The sequence below is a fragment of the Anguilla anguilla genome, chromosome 19 (genome assembly GCF_013347855.1).
Source record: "Anguilla anguilla isolate fAngAng1 chromosome 19, fAngAng1.pri, whole genome shotgun sequence".
In the NCBI taxonomy this organism is placed as follows: Eukaryota; Metazoa; Chordata; class Actinopteri; order Anguilliformes; family Anguillidae; genus Anguilla; species Anguilla anguilla.
In genome coordinates, this window is record NC_049219.1 from 7,780,374 (window position 1) to 7,804,754 (window position 24,381).

The 24,381-nt window shown below is 51.9% G+C and overlaps 1 protein-coding gene and 1 long non-coding RNA gene across 4 annotated transcripts in view; one reads left to right on the forward strand and one right to left on the reverse strand.

The window, feature by feature from the left end:
* Positions 1–24,381, reverse strand: part of LOC118219326 — a 285,113-nt gene that overhangs the window by 159,912 nt on the left and 100,820 nt on the right. The gene's annotated exons all lie outside the window — the stretch shown is intronic.
* Positions 1–24,381, forward strand: part of LOC118219253 (membrane-associated guanylate kinase, WW and PDZ domain-containing protein 2-like) — a 159,710-nt gene that overhangs the window by 122,240 nt on the left and 13,089 nt on the right. The window contains exons 11-21 of one of the 3 annotated variants that reach the window (XM_035402270.1): positions 2,210–2,845; positions 7,497–7,528; positions 10,141–10,333; positions 13,576–13,617; positions 14,105–14,220; positions 15,476–15,668; positions 18,075–18,350; positions 19,686–19,871; positions 20,594–20,813; positions 22,051–22,261; positions 22,626–22,802. In XM_035402270.1, coding sequence (XP_035258161.1) covers positions 2,210–2,845; positions 7,497–7,528; positions 10,141–10,333; positions 13,576–13,617; positions 14,105–14,220; positions 15,476–15,668; positions 18,075–18,350; positions 19,686–19,871; positions 20,594–20,813; positions 22,051–22,261; positions 22,626–22,802 — 2,282 coding nt within the window. The remainder of the gene's footprint in view (positions 1–2,209; positions 2,846–7,496; positions 7,529–10,140; positions 10,334–13,575; positions 13,618–14,104; positions 14,221–15,475; positions 15,669–18,074; positions 18,351–19,685; positions 19,872–20,593; positions 20,814–22,050; positions 22,262–22,625; positions 22,803–24,381) is intronic. The other 2 variants (XM_035402271.1, XM_035402272.1) reach the window with 2 other exon arrangements.

Sequence of the window (24,381 nt, forward strand, 5' to 3'; positions counted from 1 at the left end):
CACGTAGAGTCGCCTGCTTTCATTAAACCCGATTCATTCAAATGAATCGATTTAAGTGGTTATATGTCTGGATAGAGCAAGAACCAGGACCATCTCTGACACAGCAGGACCGTGGGTACCACCGCTGACTACACCCTCAAACCCTGAAATGAGATCGGTTTGTTTTAGGCCCCTTGTCCTGGTTAGGGGGTTTTTGGCGGTTTGGGCCTTGAACACGGCGCCGCTGTCTGTGAAAAGGCTGTAGCAGCGCGCTAGGCGTGACGGAAATAGACCCCGAGCGGCGCGGCGTATGTAAAAATAGCGCGCGGCTAGCCCCGCCCACGGCCGATGCGAACGCGAGCTCTCGCGCACGCCCGCCCGCCCGCCCGCCCGCCCGCCCGACCGCTCGGGGGAAAAAAAAAACCAGCTTCCTCTGTCGCACGCCCGCGTCCGCGCACGCCAGCCAGCCAGCGGCGCGCCTCGTTTCAGGCCGGTTACCGTGGAAACCGTGCCCAGCAACCAGGCTGGCGAATAACCTCTCTATTCTCTTACTGCACAGTGGCACAAGTTAGACTGCTGGGAAAAACAATGTTGTGAATAACATTTAACAAATAAATTATATTTGCGTGCGGGGAAACTAAATTAAAATTTAAAAAATGCAAATTGGCCTGCTTTTTCCGAACGTACGTTGCGGTCCCGAAGTAAATGAGTAACGAGGAACAAATTAAAATTGCGATTAGCGAATAAGTGGCTTTCTAATAAGACCTCGGACGTACCGAGTGAGCGTTGTTATCTTTGCAAACATGGCAGCTGTCAGATTTGTTTTGCGTGTGCGGTTTGTGACTGGGATTCAGAGGATCTGATTACTCCGCGGCGACTCGGAAACGCGGTCTCTGCGGTCACAAGTACGTTTGCCGAGACGTATGATACCGTCTCGTGGGATGCTGGTTTTTATCGAGCCAGTCAGAGTCGTTTACCGGCCGAGACTTTTCAGACCGGCCAATCGCACGGGGGCACGTCAGCCTGCCAGCCAGTGCACTCGCGGCGCAGCTGGGCGTCACCTGACCGAGAGTGTCGTTGTTGTGGGCGTGGCTACCGAGCTGCCTTTCTGGACGTGGCTGGAGTTTACTCATAGAACAGCCCAAGACTAACCTGTGAACTTAAAGGGGTAGTTCACATTTTTTAGACCCAGGTCCACTGAGGCTCTCACCACAAGTTATGTAATAAATTTGGGGACATGTCGGGCTCCAAGCACTCTTACGTCGAGACTGCGTAGCTCGCTCCTTGTTAGCGGTTAGCATTGTTTGCCAAATAACATTGATTTAATGGCGTCTGAGAGGCACAACCTGGTAGCTGTTTAACAAAGACGTCGTCAATAAACCAAACAAACACACTATTCTATGTTTATTTGCTCGTATGAGTACATATCTTGTAATCAATATATCCAAAAAACAGTATTCGGTTTTGGGCCATGCATATAATGGGCAGGGTCACTGCTTCATCGACCGGAGAAGGCGACGTAATGGAATGTAGACATAAGGAGTCATGGAAAATAATGCCATGAAGTGCGGCGCGTGGCTGACGCACAAGGAAGAACCTTGGGAGACAAGCTAGCTCCTTTCCCTCACTTCCATGAGAAGAAAGTTAGCGGCCCGGCTAGCCGGCTGGCCACCGTGAATGCGTGCTCACCAGCTAACACGGCTAGCGCGCTAACGAGGTCGGAATTAGTTTAAGACTAAGATTAAGACTTCTCTGTGTCTAATTCAATACTTCCCAGCCATTATTGTGAAATTGGACAATAACACAACCTAACCCAGTCCCTCCGTGGCTCTGGGGAAATGGATCGCAGTGATCATTTGTGCATTAGTTTTTTGTGGATGCATCTGTATGTGTGTGTGTGTGTGTGTGTGTGTGAGCGTGCTTGCTTTTCTGCGCGTGTCGGACCACGCTGGGGAACTGCAGCAGGTTTCGGACGATTTCTTTTCCGAGAACGTGCTATGCTATCGATTTGCGGTATTTGCTGAGATTAATGAAAGCCCTGGAGGAGGAGGAGGAGGAGGAGGCTGAGGTGCTGTTGACTGCCTGTCAGTCATTACTCACCTGCAAGTATTTATGTTAGGCAACGCCCCTTTCTCCTGTCAGTCATTACTCACCTGCAGGTATTGCTATTAGGCGACACCCCTTTTGCCTGTCACTCATTACTCACCTGCAGGCATTTGCCCCCGTCCAGGTGACGTCATCGTCTACATCAACGAGGTGTGCGTCCTGGGCACCACCCACGCCGACGTGGTGAAGCTGTTCCAGTCGGTGCCCATCGGGCAGAGCGTCACCCTGGTGCTCTGCCGGGGGTACCCCCTGCCCTACGACCCCGAGGACGCGCCCCCGCCCCCCGTGGGCCTCCCCGGCCTGACCAACGGGCGCGGCGGCGGCGGCGGCGGCTACGAGAGCTACGCCGAGTACGCCCAGCGGGCCGCCCGCTTCCTGCAGGAGGCCGGCGAGCAGCTCCTGGCCCCGCCCCTGGCCCGCCCCGGCGACGCCCACCTCCACCCCGAGGGGGGCCCCGCCCAGCCGCCGGAGGACAGCGTCTCCATGGCGTCGTCCGGGGCGGCGCAGGCGGAGCTGACGGCGCTGGTCATCGTGAAGGGGCCGGACGGCTTCGGCTTCACCGTGGCGGACAGCGCGGCGGGCCAGCGGGTCAAGCAGGTCCTGGAGACGCAGGGCTGCCCGGGCCTCCGCGAGGGGGACCTCATCGCCGAGATCAACGGGCGCAGCGCCCAGGGCCTCAACCACAACCAGGTGGTGGAGCTGCTCAAGGACTGCCCCGTGGGGGCGGAGACTTCCCTCATCATCCAGAGAGGAGTGGCAGGTAAGACCCCGCCTCCCCCCCCCCCTCCCCCTCTCCCAAAACCCGGCTCAGCCCCCCCGCCCCCCGGGCCAGGTGAGTCCCCGCCTCCGTCCTTGCCCCCGCCCCCCGGCCCCAATGGCTTCAAGACCGCGGTGTCATGTTAAAAACACCCCTCAGCCCAGTATTTTTTTTCCAAACGCTACTCCTGGTTAAAAGGGAAAGTCATCACAGGACGTGTTTTTGCTCACTTTTAAACCATTGCAGACAAAAGCAAGCCCTCTTTAAGGGTCAGTTCTTACCCAGTGTTCCAGAATCTTTTAACGCACACACACACACACACACAGAAACACACACACACACACACACGCACACACACACACACACAGGGCCCTGGGGGAAGACCCGGTGGTTTAAAGCGGCACGCACTTCAATCGAAACAAAGATATTCTCCACCCTTCGGTTGAGAATAGGAGCCGCGGTTGTTTTGTTTTTTGTTTTTTGTTTTTTGTTTTTTTTGGTAAGGAACAGCATGTCAGATCATGTAGAATTACTTTCCGGTTGACTTCCCTTTTAATTTCCTCAGCAGCTGTGCGCGGGGGGGATGCTGGTTCGGCCCCGGTAGCTGAGCGCAGCTAAACGTCCCCCCCCCACCCCCCCCCCCCCCCCCCACCCCCCGCACACCCCTGCATCAGACACGTAGGCCCGCAAAACCGATAACGTGATTACCGATTGGTGCCGAGCAAATGCCACGGCCAATCGCTGGCCGCGTTGTCGCTTTTGTCGGTGCTAACACCGTTTTGCACGCGTTAAAGGTCTTAGTGAATCAGGCCCGTACAGTTAGATGTTCCCACAACGAATATGCTGACCTGCAGAGAAGTGGGGTTTCGATCCCAACGCCCCAGGTCCTAGTCAGCCGACCAGCAAAACACATCCTGGATGACATTTCGCAGTATATACACGTTACGATACGCATACGGCTGAGGCCTGTATCGTTACGTTTTGTGCATGGTTAAATTTAGTCCCCGGTTTACAGTGTGTATTTCCGTGAGAGTGGGAGCGTGTAACTGTGTGTGGGACGCTTCCCTTCGTGACCACCAGCTTGCCTGGCAGTGCTGATTTTCAGAGGTGAATGTTGCACTCTCCCGTCTCAGACCGCAGCAGCCCCTTGTGCAGTGTGTGAACACGACGCCAACCCTGTAAAATTCTGTTCGGGCAAGGTCGCCGGACGCCTAACAGCTGAAAAGTCCTCCAAGAGGACCCCTTCGCGGGCTCACCAGCACCGCTCCGCAATAATTTCCCGCCGTGTTGTTGTTTGCTAATTAAGGACTTTACTAGTCAGCCGTAAACAATAAAGAATTTGCAGAACAGTGGGGAAATTATTAAAGTAAGGATCAGTCAAGTGTGTTTTGAAGCCAATAATTAACAAAAAAAAACCGAAATGGTGAATTCAGCATATTCACTAACTCGCTAAGCAAGTCTGTTTTCATTGCTATTCTAAAATTGCAAGTTACTCTAAAAATGCATCTGAATTGTCTGCTTTAAATCATGAATAATAAGGATGTTTTAAGATTACAATGCGCATTATTCTGTCGAATGTTTTACTGGATATGGCAAAGCTAGCAGTTCATTAGCCAACATTAGGATGGGCGGTACCGCTGCTCTGATACACTTGTACTACCCAGAATGCCTCTGACTGCAAGCGGGCCCATATTTTACAAACGCGGTCATTTCGAAGGTTGACCAATACGAGCCAAGCCCACCCCCTCCCCCCCCCCCCCCCACCAGTGCATATGCCAGTCTTGTACCCCCCTAGTTTTATAGGAGAGGAACTGCTGATCAAAGCCTCTGTTTTCATTAAGGATATTAAAAAGTTTTCAAAGGCCGAAATGAAAAAGGTGGTGTGCTTTTATTGAAAATGAAATTTGGTACCAGAGCCCGTTCCGTCATTCCGTGAGATCGCGTTAGATTTAGTGGTCTGTATTTTAAAATGAAGTCGGATCTCAAAACGTGTGATTGGAACGTTCTTAACGGAACGTTCTAACGCTGACGTCACGCTCGCTACTGGTGACGGACGGCAGCGGAGTTCTCGAACGCGTCCGGAAGGCCTCGCGGACGCGCGCTTCGCGGCCCTCGGCCCCTTTGCGTTTCCACGGCGCCGGTCGCCACGGCGGCCGCCGTCCGCGCTGTGCCGTCGGTGTTTGTGGGCGGGGGGGGGGGGTGAGACTTCTCGCCGCAGACGTGCGACGGCCCTTCTGCGTTCTGAGGTTTTAGCCCGCGCCGCGGGGCCGTTTCCCGTCGCCGTGGTCACGGAGACTCGAGAGAGCAGCTCTGTGAGTGAGACGCTGACAGCTCCTCACCAGGCAGCTGGGCTAATGTGTTTGTGACCTAATGCGCCACTCTGGCCTGACGATAGTCAATTATGGCTGTTTAATCATATGTGCCTTCTGTAATGGGTTATTACAGCGGTGGCTGCACTGTGTGTGTGTGCGCGCGCGTGTGTGTGTGTGTGTGTGTGTGTGAATATGGCGGTGAGACACTGTGTGTGCGCATATGTTCGTGTGTGTGTGCGTGCGTGCTTGTGTGTGTGTATGAATATGGTGGTGAGGGAGTGTGTGTGTGCGTATGTGCTTGTGTGTGCGTGTGTGTGTGTGTGTGTGTGTGTGTGTGTGTGTGAATATGGCGGTGAGGGAGTGTGTGTGTGTGTGTGTGTGTGAATATGGCGGTGAGGGAGTGTGTGTGTGTGTGTGTGAATATGGCGGTGAGGGAGTGTGTGTGTGTGTGTGAGTGAATATGGCGGTGAGGGAGTGTGTGTGTGTGTGTGTGTGTGTGTGTGAATATGGCGGTGAGGGAGTGTGTGTGTGTGTGTGTGTGTGTGTGTGAATATGGCGGTGAGGGAGTGTGTGTGTGTGTGCGCGTATGTTTGTGTGTGCATGTCGTGCAGTACTGTGCTGGGCGTTGTTTGTGGTTAGTACTGTAGTGAGGCTGTGTAATGACTGAGAGTGTATAATGAGTGCATCTTAAGTAATGAGTTTGATTACAGTTTTCAGATGCACTTGCTAGGAGGTATTTTGTATGGGGCGGCTGTGTGGTGAAGGGGTTAGGGAAACGGACTCGTCACCAGTTTTATTCACAGGTCACGTGCTGCCGTTGTACCCTTGAGCGGACGTACTTTCTCTCTAAATTGCTTCAGTGAAATTATCCAGCTGCATAAGTGGATTGTATTAAAAAAAAAATGTAATTCTGTGTAATTCACTTCTAGATAATGGCATTTGCTAAATGGCAAAATGCAATTTAAACCTGATTGCAGTAAATTCCATTTTCATATGGGCTTTCCTATTGGTCAAGCTGTGTTTTTACTGCCCCAAGTTAAATTGGTATGTAAAAAAAAAATAATGTACACTGTGCGTGTTGCTCAGGATTTGGACATCTGTTAAACTCCAATATAACTATGAACATCGGTCTTAATTCTTCACAGTCCAAACATTATGGTAGTGACTACTGTGAAGAGTGTCTGGTAAGCTCTTTGAGAGTATTTTTTTTAATTAAAGGGGGAAATTCACCCAGAAATGAAATTAAAGGAATAGCACTCATTCTTTAGACCCAGGTCCAATGAGCTTCTCAACACAAATTATGTGATGAATGAGGGTATGTGTCGGGGTCAAGCCGAGTTCGCATAGCTCACTTCCTGTTAGCCGTTAGCTTTGTTAGCAAAATGACATTGGTTTATTAGGGGGGCTGAGAATCAGCACCTGACATCTATTTAAAAATCACTATTAATAAAGCAAACTGAAATAAACGCCTTGTCGTGTGTTTATTTGCTTGCATAAGTACATATCCTATAATAAAAAAACATGGCGATGTAGCCAAAAAAACAGTATTTTTAGTTGTTTTTCACCCACCCTCCGGAAGGTTCCGGGAAAAAAAGGCTCACGCAGACGGTTAGCGGGGGAAGGGGGGGGATGGGTAGCGAGGAGGCGAGCGGACCGGTTGCTCTCTCACTTCCGACCGCCCGCCCGCGCGTCTGCGCGCGGGCCGAGCGGCTAAACTGGGACGCGCGGCGCCACCTCGGCTCGTGATGGCGTGACGCCGCGTGCAATAAAGACTGTCCACTTCAATGCTCGCGCCATCACCACGCGTGACATTCAAGTCTCTTCGCTTCCTGTGACTGCGCATCTGAGCCATTTTAATCGAAATCGCACTTACCCCCGTCGATAAATATAGTAATGTTATATTTTTGATTTTATTGGCAGAAGACGCATTTAAATCCCCTCGTGTGTAATCCGTTTTAAACGCAGCCGAACCTGCAGGCGTTCACCGACGTCCGTCTTCGATGACTCACGAATTTAATAACACCCTCACGCGCTGCTCCCCGCCGCGTGGAGTGTTCTCCTTCACGCTCCGTGCCCGGTACTCTATGTGTGGGCTTCCCCTGGCTGCCCACGGCGAGGTTTTTTGAGAAAGGTTCCAAAGAGACCCCCCCCCCCCTCTGACTCCACCCTGAATTTTCCCCCAATTCAGACGCCTGCATCGTTTTTTTTTTAACATCATTATTTTTTTTATGTCTTTTTGCGTAGCCTAGCGTCGTTGTCATGAGGCGGACGCCGTCTCCGTCTGATGTAATCGCGTCCGCTCTTCTCCGGGCTAAACGTTTTATGTTTTCTCGCCATTACAGGTCAGTTTTCTCCATGGAAGACCCCCACACAGGTAAAACCGCACACTGCCTCACAAGCACACAAGCTCTGCGTTATTATCTGTGACTTCCCCTTTAACCCACACAAACGACGGGCTGTCGCCGGGGCCACCTGCCCGACGTCGCATTTACCATCGCGTCCTTCCCCGCCCGCCGCGCGGCGCTCCGACACGTCCCCCGGCGTCAGACCCCCCCCGCGTCCTTGTATTACATTTTTTTCCCCTTCTCGCGGCATTACAACCTGCAATTTGCTAGGACGCCATTTCGGCTCAAACGCGAGTCCAATGGCTGCGGCCCGGGATGCTTGTCTGCCCAGCTGAATGAGACGACGTGGCGTCACGGAATGATGGCCGACGGAATAAAGGATGAGTTGGTTGAGCTCAAAAAACCCGGACTAGAGATTCTAAACGTCGAATCGGAGAATATGAGAATAGGACAGCAGACGTTCTAAAACCCAAAAGGTCACACTGAATAACAGTTCTCCTGGAAACAGTCTAACACGGTTGGTTTATTCTGAACATTGATGAATAATAATACTTATTTGACAAATAATAATGATTTTAATAATAACAGTATTGATAGTCATAAAAATAAGATTTTATACACTTGCAGATCCGCCTGAGCCGGAACATTCTGATCCCGTCTTCGGAAAACTCACTGAAGTGGCCAAAGTACGTTTCGCTGGCAACGGATGTTTAGATGTTCCGGAAACTCGTGTTACTAATTGGAGTTGGGAACGGGAGGGGGGCGTAGGAGCTTGGCCGTCTGGTTGGTTTCTAAAATCTGCGCTCTGGCTTCCTGTGTGGCTAGGCCCACACAGACCAGTGCCAGGCTCGACTAGACGCACACAGACCAGTGCCAGGCTCGACTAGACGCACACAGACCGGTGCCAGGCTCAACCAGACACACACGGACTGGCGCCAGGCTCAACTAGACGCACACGGACTGGCACCAGGCTCGACTAGACGCACACAGACCACTGCCAGGCTCGACTAGACGCACACAGACCGGTGCCAGGCTCGACTAGACGCACACAGACCGGTGCCAGGCTCAACCAGACACACACGGACCGGCGCCAGGCTCGACTAGACGCACACAGACCGGCGCCAGGCTCGACTAGACGCACACAGACCGGTGCCAGGCTCGACTAGACGCACACAGACCGGTGCCAGGCTCGACTAGACGCACACAGACCGGCGCCAGGCTCAACTAGACGCACACACCCGGCGCCAGGCTCAACCAGACACACACGGACCAGCGCCAGGCTCAACTAGACACACACGGACCAGCGCCAGGCTCAACTAGACACACACAGACTGGCACCAGGCTCAACTAGACGCACACAGACCGGCGCCAGGCTCGACTAGACGCACACAGACCGGCGCCAGGCTCGACTAGACGCACACAGACCTGTGCCAGGCTCGACTAGACGCACACAGACCTGTGCCAGGCTCGACTAGACGCACACAGACCGGCGCCAGGCTCGACTAGATGCACACAGACCAGTGCCAGGCTCGACTAGACGCACACAGACCTGTGCCAGGCTCGACTAGACGCACACAGACCGGTGCCAGGCTCGACTAGACGCACACAGACCGGCGTCCCCGTGCGTCCGTTCGCTCGCGGCCGCCTCGCCAATTTAATCTGCCCTCTCCCGTGCAAGCCCGGAGCTTCCCGCTGCCTCTACCGCCCCCAGAAAAAATAACAGGCTTATCGCGGGCCCGCTTTAATACGCCCTGGCCTAATTTACTTCCACAGCCACCACCCCCCCTCCAGCATCCCCCTACCCACCACCCCCATCTCTGTGGTTTTAATCATGCCAGCACTGCTTCAGTTTTATTCCAGCTGAATTTATGGATAACGGTAGTGGTAGAAGACTGCAGGTAAACAAAGATGATACTTTGTATGTGTATGTGTTTGTGAGAAAGACAGAGAGAGAGAGGGGGGGTGGGGGAAAGAGAGAGAGATGGAGAGAGAGGGTGGGCAGAAAGAGAGAGAAAGAGGGAGAGTGGGAGAAAGAGAGAGAGAGAGAGAGAGAGCATTCGTCATGTGTCCACCTTAAGGTGATTTCCTGAGCCGTAAGTCTGAAGGTTTGAAAGCCGGTTGCAGACCGACTCAAGGTGATCCCAGGCGCTGGTGGTGAGTAATCTCAGCGGGGTTTTGCTCACTCCCCCCCCCCCCCCCCCCCCCGATTCTGTAAGCCAATCACACGCCGTCCTCTGCCTCGGTCTCCAAGCAACCTTCAGGCCCAGCCCTGCACAAAAAAAATGGAGCCAAAATGGAGCCGGCAGAGAAGGAGCGGGAAGGTTCTTTCCTCCCCGCCGGATCTCCTTCTGAGGACGAACGGCGGGCGAACCGCTCACAGAGGGCGAGCGAGGAGGGAAACGGACGCGAGGAGAGAGAGCAGCACCACCTCGGGGAAAAGGAGGAGATTCCAGGCCTGACTCATACAGAGCCAACTCCCGCCCTCCACTCCGCTCCCATTGCTCAAAAAACCCCATAGGCTGTTTAAAGGGGTGGGGGGATGGGGGGATAGACACACCGCCCTCTGGTGGCTGGAAGGCAGATTGCCGCCGGGACTGGACAGGGGACGATAACTGAAAAAAATGCCCCCGTGTGTTCACAGGTTCTGGAGCAGTGGGACCTGCACGGGAGCCCCCAGACCGGCCTGTTGGCCCCCGCCCTGCCCCACAGCGCCCCCTACCCTGCACCGCACCCGCACACGGCCTCGGGCCCAGAGTCCGCCGAGGCCCTCGATCTGAGCATGCCCGAACCTTATGACCTCTATGAGAAGTCCAGGGCTATCTATGAGAGTAGGCGTAAGTAACGCCCCCCCCCCCCCCCACCCACCCCCCACCGCTTACCTCACCTGCACACATCTCCACCAGCGTCAGGCTCGGCGCAAATAACGGGAGCGGGTCTTTTTTCCCCAAACGTGACAGCTCCGCGCGATGAGAGCCGCGATTAGCCCTACGGGGCTAAAGACCAGGGTCCCCGGAGGGGAGAAATATCCGCAGTCGCGCTAACGTGCTAACGTGCTAACTTGAGCCGAAACGAACCGCCACGCCCACACCGTCACCCTTCCGGCGCTGAAGATTCGAAATGGCGGCAAGCCCCGAAGCTCGGGCCTCACACTGTTTTATAGCTTCCTCCAGACTATGAGGCGAAGTCTAGGCAAGGCTCTGCTGAGCTTTCAAGGTACATTAGATGGCAATAAAAAGCAGACTTAGCAGGTAAAAGCCTGCGTGAGCCCCATATATAAAAAATTGACATGGACGAGCTCACGCACACATACTCATCTTCCTTCCCAGCGTCTCATTGGTCGGTATTTCGAGTGGCTGGGTTGATTTGATGGGCAATGGTGCCCCCTAGTCCTCTGGAGACTCAGTAGTGCATCAATCATCTACCTTTGCTTATGGTTTTTACACAGGCTGTGAATTTTGAATTCAATTTGTCATTAATCATGAATAGGTTTTTTTTGTCGTCGGAACAGTAGCAGGAACAGCTTTTATCTTGACAACATTGTGTGTATTGAGCTCTACAATAGACACGGGAACCTTGTTGGTGCATTACAAATGTATGCGAAGGAGGCCTTATGACATCATCTGTGCGCAACATAGCAGTTTGCATTCTGGATAGTGAAGTTCCGTATGTGTGACTTCCGCTAGATTGCTTGATTGTCAAATGTGTTCGGATAATGGCATGTCCTCGATTTCCAGCAAGAGCTGACAGTTTAAAATGAGATTGAGTTTTATAAATTATACAGAGACTGACAGCCACGCAATGCCTGCAGTGTGAAGACATTGGTCTTTTGCTTCTTCCTGTTAACCTAAAGTTGGGAGTGGCACCTTTGTCATGGATACATAACTGTGTCTGATAAATGTCATTTAACACTTTGTGCTGTAAGATCACAAATATGCGAGTAGAATGTTCTGAACATTCTAATGCTGATGTAACAGTCACAACTGGTAACTGAAAGCAATGGAGTTTTAGAGTTTGAACTTTTGAAAAGCATTCCAAAAAACCTGCTCTTCGAAGGGAAATATGAACTGTATTCCACTGCCAGTTGTGAAGTTGGTGGCATGTGAATTTCAGGCTGTGAATAAGTGTGATATGGGATTGTGCACACTTGCTCAGTTTTGACACAGAGTTTCACGGAGTTGCCAGTTCCTTTTGGGTCCTATTGGGCGCGATTGTTAAAATCCCGTGGTTGACAGGTTGGTGGCCTTACCCCCCCCCATGTCTGTTGATTCATCCATGGGAGAAGAGTTACATAAGATGACCTTTATTGCACAAGTCAGTCCTGTCAGGAGGAGTCTTCTTCAAGTCTTCCAGAGGTTCTGACCTCTTGCAGATCATGTGAAGCTCTCCCCCGCCAGTGTCCTGCTAACACGTCCAGCCGTTCGGAACTGCATTCAGAATAATCCAGAGATCAACCCCAGTTAGGTCGTGTGCTGTCATCTCGAGCACTGTTTTAGGAACAGTCATCCCCTGTGCTGTTTTAGTAAGAGTCATCCCCTGTGCTGTTTTAGGAAGAGTCATCCCCTGTGCTGTTTTAGGAAGAGTCATCCCCAGTGCTGTTTTAGGAACAGTCATCCCCTGTGCTGTTTTAGGAACAGTCATCCCCAGTGCTGTTTTAGTAATCGTCATCCCCAGTGCTGTTATAGGAATAGTCATCCCCTGTGCTGTTTAGGAAGAGTCATCCCCTGTGCTGTTTAGGAAGAGTCATCCCGTGTTGTTTCAGGAAATCAGCTGAAAGCTCTGTTTTACTGGAGTGAGCTATTAAAGTATATGATTAATTTCTGGTGAATAAAATTAGAAAGCTATGATTGTTTGAAAATGTCTCATGATCATCATGGAACAACAGCTGCCATTTTAAGCTCTCTTACCTCTACAGATCGGAATATAACGGCAATGTAAATATGGTGGACTGGCTTGAAAACATAACGATGAATATATTTCACAGACGTGTACGTTTTTGTAAAAATTTACTGCAGTTGGCAATAATTTGTATATTTGCCGATATATTATGAAGAGTCGCAATGTCTTGGTAACACGTTTTATTTTTATGTATTTCAGCATGTTTCCTTTAAGTAGAGGACGCTTCATGGAAGACATTTCGGTATGGTGCGTGTTGTTTACCACAGAGCCGTCGAACGTGTGTTCCTCGCATCGCGCGTTCAGACCAAAATAAACGAGCGTCGCACGTTCGACCTCGTTAGCCCTGCCCCACTAACAAAAAACTGTCCTCACGACGTGACTGGAATGTCGGGTCGATGTTGTACCGACGTTGCGGGAACGTTTTTTGCGTTGGCTGGGCGCCGGCGGAGCCGCGTTAGCTCGTTAGCCTTGCAGAGCGAAGGGCGTCTTTGACCCCTTTCGCCCGAGAAGCGCGAGCCTTTTAGCGGCGATCTCAGGGAAGCCGTGACGAAACTGCACAAGGGGCGCCGCGGCGGAAACTCTGCGCCCGTCTCTGAGGGCGGCCCCCCTCTCTCTCTCTCACACCGCGGGGACGCGACCGCCCAAAACGCAAAGTGAACACGGTTGTGTTTTTCGGGATACACCGAGAAAAAAAAAAAATCTAATAGAACTCTGGGCCGGACGTGAACAAGACGGAAGCGTGTTTAGAAGGCAAATCCCGAACCTGCCCTCAGGTGAAGCAGTTGCGTAGATTACGCGACTGTCGATAAACTTTGTAAATCATTTTTAGTAATCCACCCTGTTCATTGGTCGCGATTACCAATCCGGGGAAGAGTTATCTTCCGACAAAAAGCGAGACCGTATTCGCCGAATGATTATCTTCCCATCTCAACTCAGATAATGGATTGTATTAATGGCTCTTGAGGATGTTACTTGTGAACTGTTTTTTTTTTTATTGAAATCAGCACTGCGAAAGGCAAAATGGGTCACGTTAGCTGCGTAGCGGACGAACCGTCCGCGGGCGGCCGGTCGCTGCGAGGCGCGGTCCTTTCCTTTGCTTGCACGCGACGGTCGCTAGGCTAACCTTTTTCGCCGTCGTTGACCGTTGCTGACCGTCGCTTCCTCTGGTCTCTCCAATCAGAACCAGGAGCGCCGAGGACAGCCTTCCGATTGGACCCCACGGGCAAGTACACCGGCATGCCGCGGCTTCCTCCGTTTTTTTTTTTAAAGAGGGGGCCCCCCCCTCGCCTCTCGTTCCGTCTCTCTGTGTGTCTCACCCGTATTTCTTTTTTTTTTGTGTTCGGGCCTTAATGTTTCTCTTCCTGTCCTGTCTGCTTTGAGCCCTTTGAGCGGCTTCTCTGACACGAACGCCGGACTCTGGGCCGAGCTGAAGCTAACCGCACGGCGCCTTGCCTGGAGCTGTGAAACAATCCCGGAAAATCCCGCTTTTCACGCCCCCCCCCCCCCCCGCTCCCGCCAAGAAATGGCTTGGCGGGAGCCACGGTTCTGGTTCTGGTTCTGGTTCTGGTTCCGGTTCCGGTTCCGGTTTCCGACTGTGACCCGAGCTCGGGGGGGGCAGGCGTTTGACGGTGTGACGGCCGTCCTTTACTCAACTTCCTTTCTGCTTCCTCCCCTCTCTCTCTTACCCCCCCCCACCCCCACATCACCAGGCCTGGAGTACCAGGAGATAGACGTCCATCTGCGGCGACAGAAATCGGGGTTCGGGTTTCGCATCTTGGGGGGCGATGAGGCGGGCCAGCCCGTGAGTCTGGAGGCGTGTGACAAGGCTCGTATGGGACGGGGGGGGGGGGTCGGACCGCCTCTCTCCTTCCCCCCCCCCCCCTGCTAACCCTCTTCACGCACTTAGTCACTAATCCAAATCCCTGTCATTTTACTTGGACTGTACGCCGTAAGTCCTGTATGACACTTTCATAAGCGTGTCGTAACAGCTGTTATAACCAGTCGTAACAGCAAACTAGTTTATGATAGATGTCATAACGTTGTCATAATGTTCGCAGAAAATAGTATACAACAGGACCATTATAATGTTAAAACACTGATCATAGGCCATAATGAAAAAGCATGACTGGTTATGCCAGTTGCTAAGTCAGGCATGTTACAGTGCTGTGTAGGTTTTATGGCCTACGGTTTCAGTAACCTCTTAACGCATCAAACCCCCTTAGCCGCTAATGCTAATCCGCCACATGTCCTTGGTCATTGTTCTCCATTCAAATAACACACTTGGCGAGAGTGGCTGTCGCTTGGCTACATGATCTTTTCTGTGAGCTCTACATTCAATGACGATACTTTCGTTCCCAGTGTAGACTGATGACCATACACCTCAAATAAATTTAGTTTCTGTCCACATTACCTCTCTAGCTCCAGCGTGCATTTTGAAATCAGCGACTTCCCTTTTAGGGAATTTGCTTGGCATAATATTATATTGCGGTACATTTTATTTGGCAGATGTGCAACAAATGCATAGCGAAGGTCAGTGGAACAAATAGAAACGCAGTTCAGATAAGGTCCAGTTCTCACTAAGTGGCAGCTATTCATAGCCACGAACATAAAGTCTAGCGCACACAGTGAAGCTGTGGCCAAGTCTTAAGGTAGAAGCAAGGACATTCAGTTAGCTCAAAATACCATCACGCGCTAACTCGTTAACACAGTCACGTACAAAATGTGCACCGAAAAAATTTCAAGATGCTCAACTTAAAAATAACGAGTAAGCTGTCTGCCTTAGAGTTAGGCGAACTAGGCATCTTTAGTTCTTCATACGTCTCCATGCGGTCCATACAGGAAAAAGTCTTAAGTCAGCCAGGTTACTCGTTATTTCAAGTTGAGCATCTTGAAATTTTTTTACAGTGTAGAATGACGGTAAAAATCTTATAGAAGAGAAGGTTTTTTTTTCTCAGTCGAGTGGCTGAAGGAGCCGACGCACACACTCCCTCTCCCTCCCTCCCTCGACCTCTCACCTTCGACCTCCGACCCCCCCCGGGCCCTCGCGCGCTAACGTCAATCATTTTTCCCCCGCCGCGCAGATCCTGATCGGCGCCATCATCGAGAAGAGCCCGGCGGACCGGGACGGCCGCCTGCGCCCGGGCGACGAGCTGGTCTCGGTGGACGGCGTCGCCGTGGCGGGGAAGACGCACCGGTGCGTCATCGACCTGATGCACGCCGCCGCCCGCAGCGGACAGGTCAGCATGACCGTCAGGAGGAAGGTCCCGCCGCCAGGTGAGTGGGGGGGACCGCCGACCGCAGGCCGCGCCCCTCGGGAGAGCAGTGCACTCTGGGAAAATGCGCCAAAGGCTAGCTTCCGTTAACGAAGGTGCAATATACTGCAATGGGTGCCAATGATAATGAGTGCACGATACGAAAATAACACAGCAGTGGGTTTTTTTTCAAAACTTATACCGCAGCATGTGAAAGCCAGCAATAGCGTGTGTATTTGCCCGTTGTTCTGTGAAGTGTTAGAGGTGTGGCTGTGAGGTTTTTGCCCCAGACACAGGGGCTTTTATATACATACCGCATGGAGTGGCATGACATGGGGACGTCACACGGAAGACTTCCTGTACGACCAGAGCGTGGTGCTTTTCCCAGTATTTTTGCATTCTTCACAGGTGTTTCGTTTTAGTACGCTGTTGTTGTGATGCTAGCGGTCGGGAAGGTAACGCCAACGTACGTAACTCTTACGTCAATCGGAACTTCCTGTTTCTGCTCCTGGTTCTGTGCCATAATGGAAGGAGGCCAGAGACAGTTGATTATCTGACTGTTGGAACAGCTGTGGATTAAATCCCCGGGTTCCCCAGGAAACGCCCGAAACACGGTCGGGGTTGCGGTGCCAGCTAGCGAGCGCAAAGCGTTTTTGAGAATGGCGGCGCCATGCAAAGTCGAGCGTATGCTTCTTTCTCGTTTTGGCAGGTAACGGGGTTGTAGCGACGGTTTTTTTTTTTTTTGCAATGTTTTTTTTGTTTTTTTGTAATGCTCCCCCCACCCCTGCTTTTCTGGCAGTTTGGAATGTCCGGTCGTGCTCGGGTGTGCGAAAAGCACCGGGCCCCTCAGAGCCCCGCCCCTCCTCCCCCCCCCTTCCCCCCCGTGGTTTGGACCGCCGGGGCGACGTGGTCGGTTCGAACGCGCCCGGTTAAGAGAGGAGCGGTCGAGCTCATCGCTCCGAGCCGCGCTGTTTCTCGCCAGTCTCAGAGCGGAGATATTACCCTGGGATTGATCCGTCCCTCTCCGGAAAGGAGGGGGGCAGAGGCTTGTAACTCCACCCCGGCCCGGCTCCGCCTTTAATTGCCACGGAAACCAATTCCATTTTTCGGTCTATTAAAGCTTCGGCACCCCCGAGACACTTGGAGGGGTTTTTTTTGTCCCCCGAAAATCCCGTAAGAGGGTTAGTGTTTATTTCTCGGGCTCCCTGAAGCCTGGATTCAATCACCAGCTCTCCTGAACGCCGGCTCTCCTCTCCTGAACACCGGCTCTCCTTCCAACGTCGTCTTGTCTCTCTCTCGGCCAAAAAAAATAGAAAAGAGAAAAAGTTTGGCAAGGCCAGCGATCGCCGGTATTTTACTGGAAGACCGCGTTTGCGGCTGTAATTTTTTTCTTCTCCCCAGCCGAAGCAGAGGCGTAAATCTGTCTTCAGCTGATAATTTATTTGCTCTGCGGAGACCCCCCCGGTCCTGGGTGCCCGCGAGGACTTTTATTTTGACGGGGTGTTTTATGTGGACGGGCTTTTATGTAGATGGGATATTTTTTACTGCGAGAATCAGCTCAGGTTTAAATTTCCCGTCGACGCACGCAGCGGCAGGAACACGCCAAGACGTACTTTTGTCGCAAAATGCCTGCCGGAAAATGTTTTGAGCCAAAATGGTGGAAGTGCTGTTTGCTTTGCAGGTGGTGCGGAGGTATGAATTATCCAGAATATGAGGCAAGACTCCTGTGTCACCTGTGCAATACACGCATGGAAATGCACGCTGTTGATACGCAGAGCCCTTATGGAAAAACCAATGTAGGGTAAACATAGAAAAAAAATTATTAGTTTTGTCATTTGACTTTTCATTGGTCCTTCATAACAGCGATATGACTGCTCATAAGCACTGATGCAGCAGGTGACATAGCTTGACATACTGAGTGACATATGCCATATACCTGTTTGCGGCTATTGACATACTTGTTTTTGAATGTTTGTGTCATGCTTACGAAGGTGCTATGTGCTTAGTGTGGAGTTATGTAGTTCTTATGAAGGACCGTTCATCGAGGGTATTACCAGATCTTCTTTTGCCATATTTTTAGCTTTTTTCTACACTGGCATTTGATCCATGATAAACAATTTTTTACCCTTATTTTAACTCAAGGGGTGACTGGCCGCTAAGTTGCATAATGGGTAAGGGGCTGGTCTTGTAACCTAAAGGTCACAGGTTCGATTCCCAGGGAGAACACTGCCGTTGTGCCCTTGAGCAAGGTGCTTTACCTGCATTGCTTCAGTATATATCCAGCTGTATAATTGGTACGATGTAAATTGCTATGTAAAAAGTTGTGTAAGGTGCTCTGGATAAGAGCGTCTGCTAAATGCCTGTAATGTAATGTAAGTTTGCGCACGCTCCCCCGTGACTCTCCCCGACTCTCCATCGCCCCCTGCAGGCGAGCTCTGTCCGCAGAACGGCCGGAGCCCCGGGTCGGTCTCCACGCAGCACAGCTCCCCCAGGAGCGACTTCACCCTGGGCCCCTGCCCAAACCCCAACCCCAACCCCAACCCCGCCGGCGCCCCGCCCCCCGCCTCGGGCTCCTCCCCCCCCGAGGGCCCGGCGCCCCAGAGCCTGCAGGCCAGCGACGTGGTCATCCACCGAAAGGAGAACGAGGGCTTCGGGTTCGTCATCATCAGCTCGCTAAACCGACCGGAGACCAGCGCGACCATCAGTGAGTGTTCACACCAGTTTCATTTTTAATGGTGTTCACACCAGTTTCACTTCTAATGGTGTTCACAGCAGTTTCACTTCTTATGGTGTTCACCCCAGTTTCAGTTCTAATGGTGTTCACACTAGTTTCACTTCAAATGACTGTTCACACCAGTTTCACTTCAAATGACTGTTCACACCAGTTTCACTTCTAGTAAGTGTTCACACCAGTTGCATGTCTGGTGAGAATTCACACCAGTTTCAATTCCAGTGAGCGTTCTCACCAGTCTGACCGTAAGAGAGCCTTAATCCCGGGCTCACTGCCAGTGGGTGTTTACAGCTGGTTCACCATCGTCGAGTGTCTAATCTGCTCAGTTTTGAGTGTGCTTTTTATTCATTTATATTTGCCTTTAAATGATTATCCTCATGGCTTTTTACGACCAATGGCGTGTTTGTTTCCGCGACGGTTTGTTGTCGTCGCGGTGATTCATCTTTGTTCGAGGTCACGGGGCGCGAGCTCTCGTAATTGCCGTAGCGCGAGGGCTGAGGGTGCAGCAGTCAGTACCGCGTCGCAGCATCTGAGTGAATTAGTGTTTCACTGCAGCGTCGAGCAGCAGTCGCACCGCCTGGGCCCGTCCGGGGCGAAATGAGACGCAGGTGGAGGCGGCGCTTCTGTTCCCCGGCGCTTCGGTGTCTCTGTGAGCCCGTGTTCCTCTGTCTGTCTGAGGCGGACTGCATTACGTTCAAGTACAGCGCGCACTCCGGGACCAAATTGCCTTTGCGCGAGTGTGCCTGCGTTTCGGACAGCGCGGAGTGTCGGAGGGGCCGACTTTGATCTCTGTGCCTTTGATCTGTGCGTGGTGTGTGTGTCTTTGTGTGTGCGTGTGTGTGTGTGTGTTTGTATGTGTGCATGCGCACGTGTGTGTGTGTATGTGTGTGTGTTTGTATGATTGTGTGTGTGTGCGTACGTGTGCGTGTGTGTGTGTGTGTGTGTGTGTATGTGTGTGTGTGCGTGTATTTGTATGATTGTGTGTGTGTGTGTGTGTGTATGTGTGTGTGCGTGTGTTTGTATGATTGTGTGTGTGTGTGTGTGTGTGTGTGCATACGTGCGCACGTGTGTGTGTGTGTGTGTGTGTTTGTATGATTGTGTATGTGTGCATACGTGCGCACGCACGCGTGTGTGTGTGTGTGTGTGTGTGTGTGTGTGTATGTGTATGTGTGTGTGTGTGTGTGTGTGTGTGTGTTTGTATGATTGTGTGTGTGTGCATACGTGCGCACGTGTGTGTGTGTGTGTGTTTGTATGACTGTGTGTGTGTGTGTGTGTGTGTGTGTGTGCGCGCGCGTGCCTCCTCTCCAGCTGTGCCCCATAAGATCGGCCGCATCATCGAGGGCAGCCCGGCGGACCGCTGTGGGAAGCTGAAGGTGGGGGACCGCATCCTGGCGGTGAACAGCCAGTCCATCATCAGCATGCCGCACGCCGACATCGTCAAGCTCATCAAGGACGCGGGGCTGAGCGTCACGCTGCGCATCATCCCCCAGGAAGGTGAGGCCCGCGGGACCGGCGCGTCCCGGGCGGGAGTCTCCGCTGCACCGTTACCCCGAAATCAGCTGCCGTGTAGGGAAGTGTTACACTCTGTTACCCTGTGTTACACTCTAAATTGAGTGACTGTATTAGGATGTGTTACACTCTAAAATGTATGACTGTTACCTTAGGTTACACTCTGAAATTAGCAACTGTTACACTCTAAGTGCTCTGACTGTGTTACCATGTGTTACACTGTTAAATTAGTGACTTTTAGACTCTAAAATGAATGACTGTTACCCTGTGTTAGGCTGTGTTATGCTCTAAACTGAGCGCCTGTGTTAGGCTGTGTTATGCTCTAAACTGAGCGCCTGTGTTAGGCTGTGTTATGCTCTAAACTGAGCGCCTGTGTTAGGCTGTGTTATGCTCTAAACTGAGCGCCTGTGTTAGGCAGTGCTATGCTCTAAACTGAGCGCCTGTGTTAGGCTGTGTTATGCTCTAAAGTGAGTGCCTGTGTTAGGCTGTGTTATGCTCTAAACTGAGCGCCTGTGTTAGGCTGTGTTATGCTCTAAAGTGAGCGCCTGTGTTAGGCTGTGTTATGCTCTAAAGTGAGCGCCTGTGTTTGGCTGTGTTATGCTTAAAGTGAGCGCCTGTGTTAGGCTGTGTTATGCTCTAAAGTGAGCGCCTGTGTTAGGCTGTGCTCCAGCCAGTGCTGTGTTAACCGGGTGCCCTGTTCCTCGCAGAGCTGAACAGCCCCCCCTCAGCAGCCAGTTCGGAGAAGCAGAGCCCCATGGCCCAGCAGCACAGCCCCGTGGCCCAGCCCGGCTCGGCCACCCAGCCCAGCCCAGCGACCCAGCCCGGCCCCATGACCCAGCCCCAGACCCAGCAGAGTCCCGTTACCCAGGTTACGCAGGTCGCCCCGGCGCCCGTCCCGGGTCCCCAGCTGTACGGCCACGACAGCAGGTAATGCTATCGGCCAACCAGGGGGGAACACAGGCTGTGATGTCACCGTGATGTCATACTGTACAAAGCAGAGGGGAGCTCCATAGAGTTTGTTAGTAGCAGGCAACAGATCAACGTTGATGGTGATTGGTAGTTGTCTATAGCCATTTCGGCTACATAAAACCGGCTACGCATTCTGAACGGCTGTGTTTAAACCCGTGCGGTCGCTCCTTTATCAGGCCGCCGCAAAGCGTCTTCAGCTGTGACTCAGACCTTCACGAAGCGATCGTCAGAACCGAATGAATGACTGGCGCTCGGTAAATAAACTGGAAACAGGAGTGAGCTCGAGGTCCCGAAAATAGCATCAGCCCTCCCCTGCGCACCCGGAGATTAGACAGCGCACAGAGACGGGCGGGTTGGGGTTGGGGTGGGGGGGTTGGGGGGGTGGGTGTTTGAGAACTCAGCGGAGAGGAACGGCGAACGGCGCGTTCCCTCGCTTGTTCCCCTCGCTCGTTACGTTACAGACTCGAGCGGCGCGTTTGACTTATTTACTCGTGTCGTACCTTTCGAGCGACGTTAAACCTTTCGCGGGGGACTCGTCGCCTGCGTGTCGTTCGCCCCCCCCCCCCCCCCCCCCCCCCCGGCGACACTTTTTAAAAATCCTTCCGGGGCTGTTCGGCTCCTTGCATCGGAGCGCTTGGAGCAGATGGCGTTTGAGTGAATCTTTTGCTTGCTGTGATTGGCTTTACCAATATTGGTGTTAATGCTCCAGATTAAAGGTCTGAGAGGAGTGTACACACACCCGCACACACACACACACACACACGCGCATGCGCACATGCACACAAACATGCACACGGATACACTCTCCGCACAAATACATAACTCTGTTCGCATACAAAGACACACTCACATCCACATGCACACATACATACCCCACAAACACACACACACACACACCCCACAAATGCACACGTACACGCACGCACCCCATACACACATACACATGCACAGACCCCCCCCCCACACACACACACACACACACACACACACACCACACGCATACTCACACACACATATACCATGCAGCCCAGAGGTTGTACAGTATCAGAACTGCAGCAGCTAGCCCGTAGCGGCTCACAGCCTCCCGTTTGAAGCCCTATGCATGCTGCCCCCAGCTGCCCCCTGCTGCCCCCAGCTGCCCCCGGCTGCCCCGCGGCAGAGCGGCCCTTTCACCTGCGCTGTCTGTCATCTACAGGTCGGAGGTGAAGGCGCGGCAGGACGTGAAGCCGGACATCCGGCAGCCGCCGTTCACCGATTACCGCCAGCCCCCGGTGGACTACAGACACCCGCCAGTAGCAGACTACAGACAGCCCCCCACTCTGGACTACCGACACCCCCCTCTCCTGGACTACAGACACGCCCCGGACGCCCGGCAGTTCCCCATCCCAGACTACAGACAGCCACAGGTAATGCTAATGATTTTAATCCCAGACTACAGACAGCCACAGGTAACGCTAATGATTTTAATCCCAGACTACAGACAGCCACAGGTAACGCTAATGATTTTAATCCCAGCCCTTGGGAATCACCTACTATTTTATGAACTATGACCACAAGTCAATAACCACAAATAGACATGCAATAGGTATTTGTGTTTCTTGACTTAAGCATGTATGAATGTCTGTGTAGTGCTTATGAAGGTTTTATGTAGCTCTTATGAAGGGTTATTCAGTGTTTCTGATCGCATTAGTCTGCACGGTAATTGCGAACATCGAGGGTCACCCCAAAATGGCACGTGTGAGCTTTGAGCCGTGTGTGTTTCTGCTTCAGGCTGATGTGAGCGTGCTGGGCGTGTCCCTACAGGACTTTGACTACTTCACCGTGGAGCTGGAGCGCAGCGTGAAGGGGTTCGGCTTCAGCATCCGCGGCGGGCGGGAGTACAAGATGGACCTGTTCATCCTGCGGCTGGCCGAGGACGGGCCCGCCCTCCGCAACGGCAGGATGAGGGTGAGCCGCTCACTTCCTGTCAAAGATGGTGGAGAGAACTAGCAAAAAAAGATGCACGTGTCATAATACAAGTCAACAGAGACAGAGAGGGTCTCTTCAGGAACTTAATGGACGTGCACTTAGACCGAAAAATCTTAACATATGAATATTCTTTGAAGCAGATTGCTAGCATTCGAGCAATACTTTCCAAGCACTACGCAAGAATTTTGCAAAGTAATTATACTGAGAGCTTGCACAAACGTGTTAAGCAATGTGTCAGCAGGAAGAGATTCATTAAGTTATTCAATCCAGACAGATAACCTCCCAAATCAGTGTCAACACTACTTCATAAATATGCATGAGCAAGCACCATAGAATAGGCGTAGTGTCACATTAAATTATTTTTGACAACATTGACTTACTGTCATGTTTGCGTTTTCATATGAATATTTTAATTCCTAATCAGTTATCCCAAAAAAAATATGACTCACTTATTTTCTTGGCACATAGCTCAAGGTCGGAAAAAAATTGAGTTGATTCCCATTGAAAATATCAAAGAATACACCTTCCAGTGTGTAATGAAGTAGTTTGCAGAGGCAGAAAATCCAGGAAGGCCTCTTTGATGAGGTTGAGCACTATATGTATCACCATGTGGCCCTGGTTTTATTCATTTTTTTATTAAAAACATTGGAGTATTTTATTACACTATTTCTGAGTGCAGTTACTAATTTTATGGTCTAATGCACCTCTGTTTTAACTCTCAGGCTGACATAAGTCTATTTAATATTGAATGAACGCAGCCATTATTTTACAGCCTGATATTTGACTTGATATGTATGAGCACTTCACGCAGATGTTAGGTTAGGTCAACTTGTATGTTCGGGGTGAAAAACGCAGACAAACAACATAAAACCAAATCGCTGGCACACGCGAGGACACCAAGTCGTTTTTCGCATCCGGCAACTCATCTGCGACATTGCGGCAGGTTCCCCCATTATGCTAATGGCGTGGACGAAAAAAAATATTTCATACGCGTTAAGTGCATAACCAACAATGACTCAACGCGTTGAGAGCCTCCCCATTTATAACCGAAATGTCCTTTACTCCCACAAACGCCGTGATTAGGATAATGACACTAAATGCCTCGCCTTGTCACCTGTAGCGGTCCCCCTCTCGCTCCCAGATTACTCGAGCCATTAGCGGACGCTCGGTCCCATTCATTCGCGGTAATTGGCTCGCCGGTTCGAGCGCGGACGTGCGCGGCGCCAGGCGCCTTTGTCCGAAGCGCGCGCGTTTTTGCGCGCGTGCGCCGCGGCTAGCGTTCGATCGACATTCGCCCTTAAATTTAGCGAACAGACGAGAGCAGGGTTTTTGTTTTCTCCGCGAATGCAATTTGGCCAGGTCAGCGGTCGCTAAGACTGACCTGCCAAAATGAGTTGGTGAAGAAAAAGTGCCGTCGTATGTTGATTGAATACAGGCCTCTGCGTCTGTTGACATCACTTTGTCTCATAGCAACACTTCCTTTCATTAACAGTGTTTGCCCGCACTCCGTAATATCAACAAGCATGTCAAAAGTTTGTTGTTTGCAAAATTGCTTGAA